Here is a 15,875-nt window from a genome sequence, read left to right as displayed (position 1 = left end):
AGCTGAAAAGTACTTTGCTAAGCAAAATTCAATGAGGTTAGGCTGGAGCTTGAGACGTTAACATAAAAGGTTCAGTTGGTGATGCATGAAAGAAAATAATTTTCTTCTACAAATCTATTGGAGAATTCTGATTGTAAGAAATGAAAAATATTCAAAGACTGAAAGAGTTGCACACAGTAGAAATTTTGTATTCATTGTTTATCTTGGTTTTCTTCTGATTTTAGTATCTATTTGTGAGTGTAGTTTTTATTTGCATGATTTTATTCTGTTTGTATCGCATGTTTTTAGTGTGTCATTCTACGTTGTTTTAATCCACTGTGGATTAGCTGGGCATTGGAAAAATTAGCTGATAGTGATCACATGTTGAGGCATAGGTGTGTCCAGAGGTGTCCTTTCAGCTGTTTTATAGGTCGTATTAAAAGGAAGCAAGCTGAGCACTGGAAGGAGAGAGGCCCTAGATTGGAAGAGGAACGCATGAAGGCCAGGTGGAAAAGAGGGAGCCGCTGCGTGATCGTGGGGGGTGCGACGCCTCGTCTGGAGACCGGTCAGCGTGATGTGGTGACCCAGTCCCGACAGCAGGAACGGCGACAGTAGGAGACAACGTGTGTGATTGACATCAGGGCAGATGTATACCACTGCCTGCATTTGTCAGCAGCGTCTCACTGTTGTTCACTGGGTGCAGCCGTGTTGGGAGAGGGTCGCCATGGCTATAAGCCAGGGCAGATTCCGGGATGATGGTTCTGGCTCCTATTTGTTTTTACTTACAGGTGATGACGTGAGGGGAGCCGCGGTGGTATCGAGTGACGGACTCCAATGCAGAATGCGAACTGGGCTGGGATGTGATGGGCCCAGTGGACGGACGAGACTGGGACAGGAGGCTCCTCGTCTGCCTGACACGAGGCTGGCGTGGACCCCGCTCAGCAAGAGGAATTTCTGTCCAGCTCAAGAACACACAAGGAATATTCGTCCTGGGTTGTGGGACTGGGTGGGATTTCTGTGCATGAAGAGAATTGTATTTTGACCAGTTTTAGAATAATCTTATCCAGTCTCAGTGGGAATTTTAGCATATCAAGAAAGTTTCATTGTTTACTTTATTTCTTAGTATCTGGTTTGTTTTATTCCTGCTGTCCACCTCGTGGAATAAACATGAATGAAACAATACTTTCCTGTCAAAAACAATATTTTAGTCAAGGCTAGCGGAAAGTTTGATATATATCATGAACATCTTTCCTCTTTGTCTTCCTATAGTTTAGTTTCATTTTCTTACCCCAACCGGTGGAGGCAGATGGCCCCTCCCTGATTCTGGTTCTGCCGAAAATGGAGTTTTTCCTTCCCACTGTTGCCAAGTTCTTGCTCATAGGGGGTCATTTGATTGTTGGGGCTTTCTCTGTATTATTGCACAACCTTTATCTTACCATATATTTCAAGTTTATATGTTGTGAATTGGCTTGATTTAAATCAAATTGAACTCATTCAATTAAAACCAAATATAACTTGTAATCCAATCTATTCAAATGTAAAGTCATCTCACCCAATTTGGACTAGCATTGAAAAATACACTGACATCCTCTGTTTCCCAATTAGCAGATCAGAGGTTGATGTTTTATTCATGACTCAATACTTGAATGGTTTTATCCTGTTTATAAATAAACATTTAAAAAGGACATTGCTTCATTGTCTGATTCATTCTTTGTCTGTGTCAGTCCTTAATACACACACATGTATACAATAATTCTAGTTGCCACAGTCTCCGGAGATCCTATGCTCTGTTTTCTTATACTTTTCTTCACTGTTTACCTCATTTTGCCCAATAAAATGTGCATTTTTGTAAACAATGACTTGTTTTGGGCCATTAAAAAAACTGTCTCCATATGAGGACGTACTTGAAGAGAAAAAGTCACCACTTTGCATTTTACAAATCAAGTAAACAAACACGGGGCTGTTCATCATATAACTAACTTTTAGGTCTGTGGGATGGAAGGATGGGAGCTTTAAATGTTGTGCCTCCATAATTATTCTAGAGTCTTTACAATATTCAGCGACTGCTGTGATTTGGTGCTACATACATAAACTTGAAATGAATTAATCCACCTGTTCACAGGAGATCACAGGAAGATGACACCAAACATCAGAAGATCTTGTTGTGCGCCACAGTAAAAGGGTGGTTTCTTGGGGCTAAAAGCACATAATAAACTACAGCAGAAGCTCAAATAAAGCAGGAAATAAGCAGGCAGCACTTGATCTGCTAATGCACGTTTCCCACTTTTATTGTTGCCTCATTCACTAACAGTTCAATGGTGCAAGATTACCATACACAGAATTAGGATATCTGCTTGACACATCTATGCTGTACAGCGAATGGATTATAATTATTACAAATACAGTAAACATATTTACATTTTAGTTCAAGCTCCATACAACATAGATATTTACAAAGTATGAAAATGAAACTGGTCTGACAAATAATAAACAGCGTTAATGACGTTTTTTTTTTTCTTTTCTTTTGGTGAACAAATCTGAAAGGGGGCGTGGTTAACTGATATTAATTGTCTGAGGTGGAAAATATCATGGCTAGTTTTGTTTGAAAGGCATCAACAGAAAAACACACACAGATGTATATGAGGTAGATTTGAGACTTGATCTGTGCATAGGTGCATCTTTGATGTGCAGCTCAGAGATCCACAATCCAACACGTTTCTGTTTCTCTGACCGTCAGGCTGGCTGACCCGAGGTCACGTCAGAGCTTTATTTTTCATCTATATGTAACAGACAGTTGGTACCTCTCCTTCCACGCATTTCATACGACACAGCAGACAGACTGCTGGTTGGTTGACCAGACTTTTTCAATACCTTTCTGCATTAACACATCTCGAGAGGCGTAGGCGCCAAAAAGTGAATCCGAAGCCAAATGTAGCAGCTGCAGCACGGCACACAGAGCAAATATTTTCATGGGGTAGTATCAGAAATAAGACCTTTGAATATGTAGTCCCTTTAACTTCTTTCCTTCTATTAAACCATTCATTCATTCTTTTTCCTTACGTCCTTCTAACCTTTTCACTGTGTTTTCTTTGCGTCTTTACAACAAGAGTGTAAAGTTAATAGCAGTAAATGTCAAGGCTTTCTGATTCTCAGTGAGATAGAGCGAGCTAGAGGAGCAGAGAGGGATGTGTTAAATGAGGGTTAACTACCACACTCATCCCAGAACAGACTAACCCTGTTAGTGAGTCAGTATTTTACTGACTCACTAACTGACACTGGCACTATCGGGGGTTTAGAGGCGGCGTATGTACACAGATTGAGGAGGATCTAAGTATGACGTGGATGACAGAGGAAATCGGGCGTGGCCCTCCTGTCAAAGTTCCATAAAGCCTTTGAATGAAAACAAACGTCGTTGTGACAGTGATGTACACTGTCTTGTTGGTACATATGTATCAATCTAATAAACTTAAACCTACACCATCCTCCCTATTCTGCTATTCTAAACAGTACTTAGCCGAAACCCAAAGACTGGTTGAGTTAACTTCCTGAACGATCTACAACATATGGTGGAAACCTGAAATTAAGACAGAGAAGACTAGAGGTGAGACATGACCATTACTGAATATTAAAAATAATAAATGACAGATTTAGTGATATTTTCATAAACTATTTATTTACCACATCAATAAACAGCATGGCAGGGCAAAATATGTTTTTCTAACATGGCAACCTTTGCCACCGTGGCAGCACGGTGGTTAGCACTGTTGCCGCACAGCAAGAAGCTCCTGAGTTCAATTCCAACATCAGGCCGGGGTCTTTCTGTGTGGAGTTTGCATGTTCTCCCCGTGTTTGCGTGGGTTCCCTCCGGGTACTCCGGCTTCCTCCCACCGTCCAAAGACATGCAGCTTGTGGGGATAGGTTAATTGGATAATCCAAATTGTCACTAGGTGTGAGTGCGAATGGTTGTTTGTTCCTGTGTGTTGGCCCTGCGACAGACTGGCGACCTGTCCAGGGTGTACCCTGCCTCTCGCCCTGTGATAGCTGGGATAGGCTCCAGCGCCCCCCGCGACCCTGGAAAGGATAAGCGGAAGTTAATGAATGGATGGCAACCTTTTAAAAGTGAAAGGAGACAGAAAGACAGGTGAGAAAGAATAAAACTTAACTGACTTTTTGATGGCATTTTACACAAAGTACTAGTACAGTATCTAGAAAATGTGGGAAAATACTGGCATCATGTACAGTACTTTCTTCTGAAGAAATTATGTTGGGACCCTGAAAAAAACTTACTATGTACAATAATGGATTTCTATACATTTGACATCAGATGAAAACTTTGGTTGTAAGATTTGGATAATTATTTATTAAAAGCTAGAAATTTTAAATGAGAATAAGAAAGAAAAGTATTTCTTTGTGCCCCCCTTTCCCTGTTAATGCTCTACCTGGCCTTTTTATGTTTCCCTCTCACCAGAAAACCAGCAGCTTTTATGGCTCCAACAAACATCAGCTGATACTAGAAAGTAATATTAAATCAATTCTAACAACAGCTTATCAAGTTTAAAGGCGCTTCTGCTGTTTAACACGACCTCCGCTAGTTTCCTCTTTCTGGCGCAAAGCGGGAGATAAACAAGCAAGAAAGACGGGACTTGCGGCAGAAACGCTGATCAGCTGATCATTGATCAGTTTCATGATTGAAGTAGCAGCAGGAGAGGGAGGGGGGAGAATGAGAGAAGAAGAGGCAGCTGACAGCGTAAAGACACAGAATAACTCCAGCTTTTTGTCTTTTTTTAAATTGTAGCTGAAGTATGGGACAAATCCGTGTATTTTCAGCTCAATACGAAACATGTAATATTAACTCTGAATACCAGAGGATTCCGTTTTTTACAGGATGGTAGGCAACTCTACTAACTAACCATATGAATAAAATAAAGTTCACCAGTAACATATAGCACCCACCCAACTGTATAGAAACTCCATCATGCTAGCTAGTACACAGTACGAGTTATTGTAACTGACTGTAAAAAGTTAGCACAACGAAAATAAACTACACCTAAACTTGGTTTGACCCAGATAGACTGCAGGTCATAACTTCTTACCTGAAGCTCATTTCACCTGACAGTCGGACCCGCGGCCGCCTTGGGTCTCTCCACCTCCGCCTCCCCTTTCCCCCATCCACCTGCTGGCTTCCACCACTTGCTAATTTTACTGAAGCTGTGAAAGCTCCACCACAGCCACTACCAAACAATTGAGTTATTTTTACACGTCTGCCAGCATCTGTCCAATCCGCCACCTTTCACTGTTTACACGGTTAAGAAAAAAAAGACAACAACAACAAAACATCGGCCCATTTAAAACGAAAAATTACCATCGGCCCACCCGGCAAATACCCAGTATGCCCGATGGCCAGTCTAGCTATGCCCCACAGACAGACTGAGGCCCCGCAGCTATTTTTCGGTAAGTTAAATGTGTTTGTGGCCACTGTCCTTAGCTAGGTCCTGAAATCTAGGCAGCTAAGATGAGAAGTGGGCTCTTCGGGGAAACTTGTTTTGTAAAGTTGGTTTAGCTAATCCGTAGAGGTGAATGACTTGAGCGTGACTAAAGAAATGATGAGAAAAGCACTGTGTTGCTCTTTTGTCCAGTCATTGATGCTAGCTAAGAGGATGTAATAAATATGTAATAAAGGCAAGGTAACAGAGATGAAAAAGGAGTGGTTGTTGAGAAATAAATGGTGTGCAGGCAAAAAAAACCAGGTGTGAGTGTGTAAAATTTGGTGAGTATTTGAGTGCAAAAATGTGTGGTCTCCAACTAATGGAAAAGGCTGGTCACGGGATGTGCACGTAGTGTTCTTTAAATAGAAGAATTTTTCCCATTCTCATAGCCCGTCATGTGGCGACATGTGGCGGGCTAGCAGGTTAGTAACATACAGGCCCGGGTTCGAGCCCTCGGTTCACCTGGCTCTGTATGTTCACCTGCTAGGGGGAGGTCCAGGCAGGTGATCTTGGAGTGAAAATTCTAAGGGATGAACCTTGTTCAGCCTGGGCTTCCCCTGACTTTTTTCTTTTCTTTCTTTTTTTTCTTTTACCTGCCACAAACAAACAGACCTCCTTGTTGTCATGGCTACCAAGGACCACTCTTCTTGTGCCAACAAGTCATTGCCTCACAAAACATTATTTCCTATGTTTCCCTGTGGGTTTTTTTTTTTTATCTCTTGTGTTTTAGACAACAAAAAATAAAAGAAAAAGATCTACAGATTCAGGCTTTTCTTTACCTGTGGTAGTCGCGTAGAATGACGTCACTGACACTGGTTTAATATGAAAACAAACTTTCTCAAAAAAAAAAAAAAAAGAAGAAGTGGGTCGGCGTGTCATCTTTACCGAGCACCATACATGTTTTGCCTCACATTAAAATTATTATTTTTCCTTTTCAAAAGTAATTCAGAGAGAACAAAACAGAGAAGTCAAATATATCAAATTTGCACTAATTCTACAGCCCGGCAGATGGCGCAGAGCACTTTCCGGCCCCTGGCAGGTTGAAGCACAGACAGGCACCAGTTCGATTCTCACTCACTCCAAATCCTCTCTGTAGCTTCGGTCTGCTAGTGGGATTCCTGGTCTGCGCAGGGAATCCCGATGTATTTTTCTTTTTTGGGGTGTTGGGGCCTTTATTTATAAAGCTGGGACTATCTCCGTTGTCATGGCTACCAAGAACAACGCCAGCTTGGGGGAGAGCGATAAGCACAGACTCATTCATCCTTTCTCCACTTTCTTTTCACAGCTGCTGCGGTGGGAAACGCTGGGACTTGTGTGGCTATGCAGTTTTTGCGTTGTTGGGAGCTTTTAAGGACCAGCCTTGAATTTTACACATTTGATAAGTGAAGACTGGATGTTTAGTGACGAGAGCTGGGATAATCTGGACAGAATCTGCAGGCTGCATCTCCAAATCAGAAATGGCTTTAGATCTGATGCTAGCAGACAGGCATGCATGTCTCAGGGTGATTACACACTAACACATTGTGATTAATCACACACATTTGTATACATTTTATTCACAAGATAAAAAAAAAAAAAACACTATACAAAATGTGTTTTTGTGACAGGCTGCTAGTAACAAAGTGCTTAAAGATTTAAAATTGGTTCTTTCCCAAGTTTTCTGTTATGTGCACACACATTCCTCGACTTAGGTGCTTTTTAGTTCTCCAATAATGGTCAGTGCAAAGTGTTTACACAAACAAAAAACAAACAAACAAAAACATTACTCAGAAAATGGTCAGGTACAAGAACTGGACTAAAAAGGAGTGGAAAAACCAGATAATGTCCAAAGAAATACTTCATCGTGTGGCTCACGACTTTTGCACAGTACTGTAAATGTTATTAATAATGAAAGATGTCAAAATGTAGCTTTGTCATTTTTAAAAAATTCCCGTACACATTATTCTTTTCTTCTAGTGAAGGTGCCTCCTCCTTCTGACCTTAGGGTAACTAATTTCTCAGACAGTCAATGCTAATGTGCTAAGTCACATTAGCAGCAGTGTTCAGCCTAAAAAATACACAAGTTAAAAGTCATGCATTTGAGTCATGCATCCATATTATTTGTTTATTTATGAAATTATTTTTGAGACACTGTTAGTTGTTAGAAGCCAGTGTTTTAATGATAGGACATATATGACAGTAATGAGACAACCTAAGATATCCAAGATTACCACAAAAACACATATAGAATCACAGAAAGCTTGTTTGTCTCCCGTTAGTCTTTAGGCCCAGTTAGCTTTTACTTTTCTGTGGTCAGTAGCCCTTCATGTCATATTTTGTCTCTATGTACAATATAGCATTACTAATACAATAACCTGTACGTAAATGAACTTCATTGTGTAATTGATGGCAGTTGTCAAAGTACTAGTCACTTAAAGGTTAAATTTCACATCTAAATTCTCATCTTTGAATAACTAGAACTCTGAGCTATGAAATAAATGTAGTGAGGTTAAAGTATCAAATCAAAGTATCAAATTCTCTGTTATACTTTACATTTATTTTCTATAAAAACACTTTGCTCTGCTGCCAAAATAATTTCCTCCTTTAAAGGAACAAAGTGAGGGTTAAGTGTCATTAGCTGTGGTACTTTATCTCTTCTATGATGTTGCTGCAGTGTCTGGTGGAGGCCCAACCAGCCTCACGGTTTCTGATGAGACTGCCGTCAGCATGGTGATCAGCTGGGTACCTCCCAATGCTCATGTCCTCCAGTATCACATGTCCTACATGGCTTTAACTGGAGCTGATAGCCAGGATCACACTGTGAGTGGGTCGTAGTCATTACATCTTCACCTCTTCTGGCCTTCAGCCGGCTGTCATGTGTCAGAATTCCAGAAATTCCATAAGTCCCAAAACTTTAAATGAGTTCTGACTGTGTTGGGATGATAGTGTTGTTTGTTGTCTGCAGGTGCTGGTCCCTGGTGGAGAGAAGCAGGTGATGCTGGAGTCATTGCAGCCAGATACACGTTACAACATGTTAGTCACCGCTGAGTACCACAACAGAGAAGGAGGCAGCGATTCAGCTCAGGGCAAAACTGGTGAGTCAAACAAGGAAAGATGCCAAGACAGCTCAAGTGCAACTTCCAGTTAAGACCAACAGGCTTACATGCAAAAAGTGCAAATGTCCCATTACTTTACCCTTACAGGAGGACATGCATACTTGAAGGTTTCCACATATAGAAACATCAAGGTTTTTGGGCAGTATTGTTTCTACAGCACTACACGTACAGTCATTTTGGTCCAGAGACACAGATTCCTTTCTCTGCATAATGATGGGCTCTCTGAACAATGAGACAGCAGCCAGTACCGGTACAATGACAGTACTGCTCTTGATACTTGGTTGGAAGTTCAAAAATTACTGGGTGCACTGTGTCTGTGTTTATTGTCCATGCTAGTGTGCAGATGACATTCTTTGGCTTTGTGTTTTTTGTTTGTTTTCTGGCTTTTTTCTGTCTCTCTAGACACTTTGTGGGTAAGCAGTGCGAGTGTGGTCAGGTCAGACCACTCCAGTATCTGTGTGTCATGGAGACCAGTATCTGCCGTTGATGGATATCCTATTGTAATCCAGGATGTAAAAGGTATTCTGTAATCACGTCTACAGTGATGTGAAAAGGTGTTTGCCCCCTTCCTGATTTCCTAGTGGTTTGCATATTTATCACACTTACATGTTTCAGATCATCAAACTCATTTTAATATTAGACACAGATAAGACAAGTTAATACAAAATGCAGTTTTTAAATGATGATTTCATAGATTAGGGAGAAAGATGATCCAAACCTCCCTGGTCCTGTGTAAAAACAAATTGCCCCTCTTGTTAAATCACGAGTTAACTGTGATTAACCAATTTTGGAAACCTCAGTTCAGTGTTACTAAACACACTCAGGCCTGATTAATTGCAGACTTGTGAATCAAGAAATCAGTGAAATAGAACCTGTCTGACAAAGTGAAACAGGCTAAAAGACCTCAAAAAGCAACACATTGTGTCACCAGCCATCCTCCTGGTCCTCAGTGTTAATGCCCACTTAACTGGGTCCTTCAGTGGAAAGGCTCAAGCAGATGAAGCCTAATATAACAAGATGAGACTGACAAATATTCTATTTGAATGTTTAAAAAGAAAAATATCACAGTATCTAAGCTTTCACTGAGCATATACCTGCATCAATGATGAACTCTCAAGGCTGAAAAGTCCTGGCCTCGGTCAGCCACGGTCCACTCACACGGCTCACATCACCAATCCCTGACTGCTTGCTCATAACAGCAATTGGGCTGCTGGGAACATGACGGCCGTTCTTCTTGATGTTAAGAAGGTTCTCACCAATCTCTCTGGGAACAAACGAGATTCCTAAGACAGACAAAACAGATGTTAACAACGCTTATTCTTGTGTGTGCATGCAGCCCGTTTCAGTTGCTCCTGCTTCTTTCTCCACGCTTGAACTTTTATTACTTTCCCCCTCTGTCTTTTACTTAGGGGTTAATAAAGTATTTGGATTCTGATGAGTCTCACTGTTTAGCAAGCTTCTCACTTATCAGACGGACGCTCACCAATGTGAGCGTTACGCAGCATCTTCAGCAGGCAGGGCTCCTCTGGGCCTGAGGGTGTTGTAAGAGGGGCTGTCAGCTGGCTGAGGTCAAGCTCTCCTATGTCCAGTGGAAGATCTGCAGCAGAGCCCACCTTCAGTGAAGTATGTTGGCTGGAAGGCTTTGAGGCCCGTCTTTGCCACTGCAGGGTCAGAGACCTTCACCTTGTTTGGATGACAGCCTGCTCCGATATTCATCTGTGGGCACAAACACCAAAACTCAAGAGACTTTTCAGTGAGAAGAAAAGGCAAACCTTGCATGCCAGAGTGAAAGTGAGAGAGTGTGTGAGTGCATACTCACCCTGAATGGACTCTCAGGGATGTTAACGTCTCCCCTGGAGACCATCACAATGTGCTTCACAGGCTTACGTGGGGTGTGGGTGCAGGTGTATGTGCTGTTGCTATTATCCTTAACCTGGACATCCACAGAATTGACTTCACCATCCTGTGCAGAAGACGAGGGATTATAGTTCAATCAGATTTAACACAGCGTATTTTTCGGACCATAAGGCGCACTGTTGATGAACAGGTCTGGTTTCATACACGAGGCGCACTGGACTATAAAACGCATTAAGCGAAACAAAACAGCCAGATAAGATAAGTCAAACTTTACTCAACTCTTTCTTCTTGCTTCCTCCACTTCCGTACCATTGATTCATTGATGTTGAAATCTCTCGCAGCTGCTCTATTCTCATGTTCTACTGCGTGACCGACAGCCTTGACTTTGAAATCTGCTTCGTCAGCATGTCTCTTAACAGGTGGCATTTTGGGGTCATTATCCACACACAATACAGTAATATTATGTTGAAGCACAGTACGTATCCGCGAGGCTCCTGACTACGTAGCCGTAATGCTCCGACAATCCATCAAGCGGTGCGACTTCGTGGCTTACCAAAGTCGTACTAAAACCTTTTTTGACAGATTTTTGAGCGCCGTGTATTACATAAAATCGGTTCATGGTCAGTAAGCACAACCAGAATTCATACATAAGGCGCACTGTCGATTTTTGAGATAATTAAAGGATTTTAAGTGCGACTCATAATCCGAAAAATACGGTACATACAATATATTTAACATATTTGTGATCATATACAAAGCCAGATATACCTGGGCTATAATTTTCAGAGGAGCTTTTCCTCCTTGCTTGGCATCAACTGTGAATTCAGTGGGTTTTCCAACGGCCAGACCACTGCTCTGAAGGCCTGGACCGTACGCCTTAACCTAGAGAAAACTATTTTAAACAAACAATTAACAAAGGAACAAGTCAAAGATCTACTATAGCCAAAAGATCATTTACAGACTATAGCGCTGTGAAAAAATATTTGCCTCCTTTCTGATTTCGTATCTTATTCCATATTTGTCACACTTACACGTTTCAGATCAATCCATTTTTAATATTAGACAAGAATGTCTAATATTAAACGGCAGTTTTCAAGGGGAAAAAGCTATCCAAACATACTTGGTCCTATATGAAAAAGTAATTGCACCGAAAACCCGATACCTTGTGTGTCACCTCTGACACCAAGAACTGCAGCAAGCGTTTGGTGCTAGGGGTCACATTTTGAGTTTGTGAAGATATTTAAGGTAGGCACGCGTAATTAGCGGCAGGTGTGTTGTTGATCGGGAGGAAGCAAACAGTTTGTGACCGCTGTGCTGCTATGTTCAATCCTGGAAATAAAGAATCTGAAGGACAAGATGAGTAAGGCTGGAGTTATTGGACTGTATCAAGTTTAACAAGTTCATGCATACCAGTGACATCGCGTCACCCCCGCCAACGAACACCCCAGTGGCTTCAAGCCTAGGCTTAGCCTCTACAGGAGAGCTTTCAGCCATGAAAAGTGATGGGTTTAGATTTTATTATTGTCATTTGTATTAGGAAATATTTAACCATATATGCTTAGAGATGTATAATCAATTGTGTAGTGATAGGATGTGGGATCTTTAGCAGGCTGCAAAGGCTTGGTGTGCATTCCAGATTGTTCTGGAATCCACACCTACATCCTGGGAGCATGGGAAGAGGTCGTACCTTGTTTTATTGTTTTACGGTAGGATAAACGTAGCTATGTCTGTTTTCGTCTGAGTGCCTTTTGTTTAGATGAACTGCTGGACTTTCCAGACCAGTAGGTTTAGGGAAGTCATTTATGACTCCCCCCCCCCCCCCCCCCCCCCCCCCCCCCCCCCACACACACACACACACACACACACACACAGTATTCTTTGTTCACATGTTTACCTATGTAAGATGTTATATGTTAATGACCCTATGCATATTCATGTAACCACAATAAAAGGAGTGCTATGGGGAACCTGGCTGAGAGTCTGACGGAGGTCAAGTGGTGGAACGACACTTGGCTCCAGGCAGGTCTCCCTCATGCATGAGTAACACAAAGAACTTTGGTGCCTTGTGTCTTGCTTTTTGCTGTGTAGCAAATTGTCCTTAACGTTCCAGCGAATAGGTTCATGCTACAAACCTATCATTAATTGGTCCTTCGAGAGCCGGATCCCTGGAGTCGACATTCACCGAAGGGAAAAGAGACACGCCGACAGACTGACGTCAGCCAGGACTTATAGAGGTCCTGCAGCAAAGTCCCGGGGCGTGAGAATTCGTCATCGGGCCGGTGGATTAGCCGTCTGTTTTTTTCTCCTCGATGGATGACGATTGACGGGATTCGGGACTGATGCTACACGCAATGAGCAACATCAAGTAAGTTGGAGAGTGATTTTATAACCGCGGAATTGGGTTTTTGTCCCGAGAAATCGCCCTGGGTTTGTGTCCCGAGCGTCCCTTTATTGGGCTTTGTCGCGCGACTGGGTTAGGGTCCCAGAACTGGGTGAGAGTCCCAGAACTGGGTGAGGGTCCCAGAACTGGGTGAGAGTCCCAGAACTGGGTGAGGGTCCCAGAATTGGGTGAGGGTCCCAGAACTGGGTTAGGGTCCCGAAAGATTGGGTTGGTGTCCCGAGCAGTCCGGTGCAAGTCCGGAGTAGGCCTATTTTGTGTTGTCGTTGTTGTTGTTGTGTGAGTGTGTTTGTGTGAGTGCGTGCGGAGCAGAACACGTGGTCTGTGACGCCACCAGCTGTTGTTATTATGGGTTCCCAAGCAACCAAGAGTGTGTCAGAGCGTGACGAGAAGTTTATGATGAAATTCGCTCCCGGCAGCGCAAAGTATTTAGGACATTGGCGCAAAAAATATGATTTTGAAGGTAAATTGGTTGTAGGACAATGTCAAATGTTAGTAGACCAGTTGACAGTAAAGGCAGCTTGTGCAAAAGGGAAATTGAAACAGGAGAGAGAGTTACAACTGGCGTCCGCTAAACTGTGGTTAGAGCAGGCGCAGAAAAGACAGGAGGCAGCGAACGTGAAGAGAGCAGCTTTGCAGGCATTAGCTGTGAAACCTGAAGATGAGACGGTGCGGTCTACTTCAGTGGTACTGACGTTAAGGGACCAACAGCGTAGAGCAGCATTAGAGAGGGAGAGAGAGGCCAGAGAGGAGGAAGAAAAGCAGGAGCAGGAGAAGAGAGAGAGAGAGGAGGAGGATAGAGTACGGCAGGAGTTTGGGGATGCCGCAGCAAAATATTTAAGCCCTTATGGAACTAGATCCAAAACTAAGAGGGATGAGGCGAGTGCAGCTGGTATGCCTGTCTACCCTATCCATGATACCTTTCCCATGGTAGAGGTTGCGAATCCTCATTTTGGTGTTGAAAATGACCAAAGCCGTGTTATTTGTGTTTACAGGCCATGGACTGAATCTGAATGTTCAGAGGCATGTAAAGATTTAGGAAACCCGTTGACTAATGTTAATGAATTTATCGCCCGACACAAGCAACTCTGCTCCTCGTACCGCTTAAATGGTCAGGAAACAGAAGCCACTTTTATAGAACTTTATTAATCCCTCGGGTAGGTTCCTCTGGGAAATTTGTTTTCCAAAAAGCACAGCACCGACAGAAGTTACAGAGTCAAGAATATTTTATATATATATATATATATATATATATATATATATATATATATATATATATATATATATATATATATACATATACATATATATATACATACACACACACACACACACACACACACACACACACATATATAAATACAAAGACATATATAGATAAAATATACAAAGGGGATAAATAGAATAAATAGGAATAAAAATAAAAATAAAAATACAAGTGAATTGCACATTTCAAGTATGATTGTTAACAAAAAGTATTGCACAAAGGTATTACACAGTGAAGTGGAGAGACACTACAGCTTAGTTGTTCCCCCCTCCTTTGTCCTCCTGTTTCCCCTCCCTCTCCCCTCCAGAGAGGAGTTAAACAGTCTGATGGCGTGTGGGACAAAGGAGTTTTTAAGTCTGTTGGTTCTTGTCTTTGGGAGAAGCAACCTGTCACTGAACAGACTCTTCTGGTTGTTTATGGCCGTGTGCAGAGGATGCCCAGCATTGTCCATAATATCCAGCAGTTTCTTTAGTGTCCTTTTCTCTGCCACTGTCACCAGAGTGTCCAGCTTCATGCCAACCACAGAGCCAGCCTTCCTGATCAGTTTTTCCAGCCTGGATGAGTCCTTCTTTGCTGTGCTGCTCCCCCAGCACACCACAGCATAGAAAAGTACTCCAGCAACCACCGACTGGTAAAACATCCTCAGGAGCTTCCTGCAGATGTTAAAAGACCTCAGCCTCCTGAGGAAGTACAGTCGGCTTTGGGCTTTTTTGTACAGGTGCTCTGTGTTGCATGACCAGTCCAGTTTATTGTCCAGTTTATTGTCCACCCACAGCCCGAGGTACTTGTACTTGTTGACCACCTCCACCTCCTCCCCCTCTATTTTAGAAAGTGTCTCACATATAACTGGGCTCGGGTGCGAGGCACCTACACAGGGAGGGATGGTAATACCGTCCTACCCTATGGCCATGCAAATTTAAGAGGCCAAGTTGATGGGGTTTATGAGCGTCTTAGAAATACCTTTAAAGCTTCTGTAGATTACAACAAAATCGCCCAATGCATTCAGAAAGCAGGAGAGGATGTTCATGAGTTCAGGGCGAGATTAGAGGAAGTTTTCAAAGAACATAGCGGCCTTGAAGAGAGTGCAGAGAAGGCCAGCCCATATCAGCAACAGTTAAAACATGCTTTGATGAATGGCTTTCATTCACCCATTGCTGATTTCATCAGAAAACAAAATGTTAGTCATAACACTGACGGGTCCGTTGAATGCATGAACTGGGCCCGCCATGCACAGGAAGTCATTAAAAATAAAAAAAAGAAGTCACAAAGCTCTGAGGCCGCTGCTTTTTTAGCAGGTGAAATTTTGTTTCAGGGACAGGCTGGAAGAGGGCAAAACAGAGGCAGGAGTAGGAGAGGTAGAGGCCCATGGCGACCCCAGGATAACCGTAGAAGAGATGAGAGGTGTTATCAATGCGGGGAGAGGGGCCACTTTGCCAGAGAATGCCCCGAGAACAAACCTGAGGAGTATAGACAGCCGTATTCACAAAATCCATCATATAATAAATGACTAGCACCTGTTGACACTGCTAACACACATACATGTACAAACGATCCCTTAGCTTGCCAGAATCTACAACAGCCTGTGTTTCAGACTCTAGATTTGACTGAAGTATTGTTAAATCTGTCAGGAAAAGAAGTAAAACCAGTTCGCATGTTAACTGTGCAAGGCAAAACTGTTCAATTTCTGTGTGATTCAGGTGCAGATAAGACTGTTTTAAAAGATCATGTGTCAGGAGTTGATCCTTCAAATGGCACAATTTATGTGAAGTCTGCAAATGGTCAGTTAAATCAGC

The 15,875-nt window shown here is 42.5% G+C and overlaps 3 protein-coding genes across 3 annotated transcripts; 2 read left to right on the top strand and 1 right to left on the bottom strand.

Annotated features, from left to right (window-relative positions):
- Positions 1-6,858: 6,858 nt before the first annotated feature.
- On the top strand, positions 6,859-8,592 carry LOC148099957 (collagen alpha-1(XX) chain-like). The gene is made up of 3 exons (XM_087849740.1): positions 6,859-6,967; positions 8,119-8,264; positions 8,410-8,592. Exons 1-3 carry the CDS (start codon positions 6,859-6,861, stop codon positions 8,590-8,592), a joined length of 438 nt encoding a protein of 145 aa, XP_087705866.1.
- Positions 8,593-9,673: 1,081 nt separating this feature from the next.
- On the bottom strand, positions 9,674-10,553 carry LOC148099956 (filamin-A-like). Its single transcript, XM_087849741.1, has 4 exons — positions 10,380-10,553; positions 10,174-10,276; positions 10,044-10,139; positions 9,674-9,843 (listed from the first exon to the last, which is right to left on the bottom strand). The coding sequence occupies exons 1-4, from the start codon at positions 10,422-10,424 to the stop codon at positions 9,674-9,676; spliced, it is 414 nt and encodes a 137-aa protein (XP_087705867.1). The 5' UTR covers positions 10,425-10,553.
- A 2,610-nt stretch (positions 10,554-13,163) lies between these two features.
- LOC148099955 (uncharacterized) lies at positions 13,164-15,589 on the top strand. Its single transcript, XM_087849739.1, has 2 exons — positions 13,164-13,945; positions 14,905-15,589. The coding sequence occupies exons 1-2, from the start codon at positions 13,164-13,166 to the stop codon at positions 15,587-15,589; spliced, it is 1,467 nt and encodes a 488-aa protein (XP_087705865.1).
- The last annotated feature ends 286 nt before the right edge of the window (positions 15,590-15,875 follow it).

The sequence above is a fragment of the Neolamprologus brichardi genome, chromosome 13, assembly GCF_056152115.1.
Source record: "Neolamprologus brichardi isolate AB-2024 chromosome 13, ASM5615211v1, whole genome shotgun sequence".
Taxonomy (NCBI): Eukaryota; Metazoa; Chordata; class Actinopteri; order Cichliformes; family Cichlidae; genus Neolamprologus; species Neolamprologus brichardi.
The sequence above is the reverse complement of the archived record's forward strand: the minus strand, read 5'-3'. Positions and strand labels throughout refer to the sequence as shown.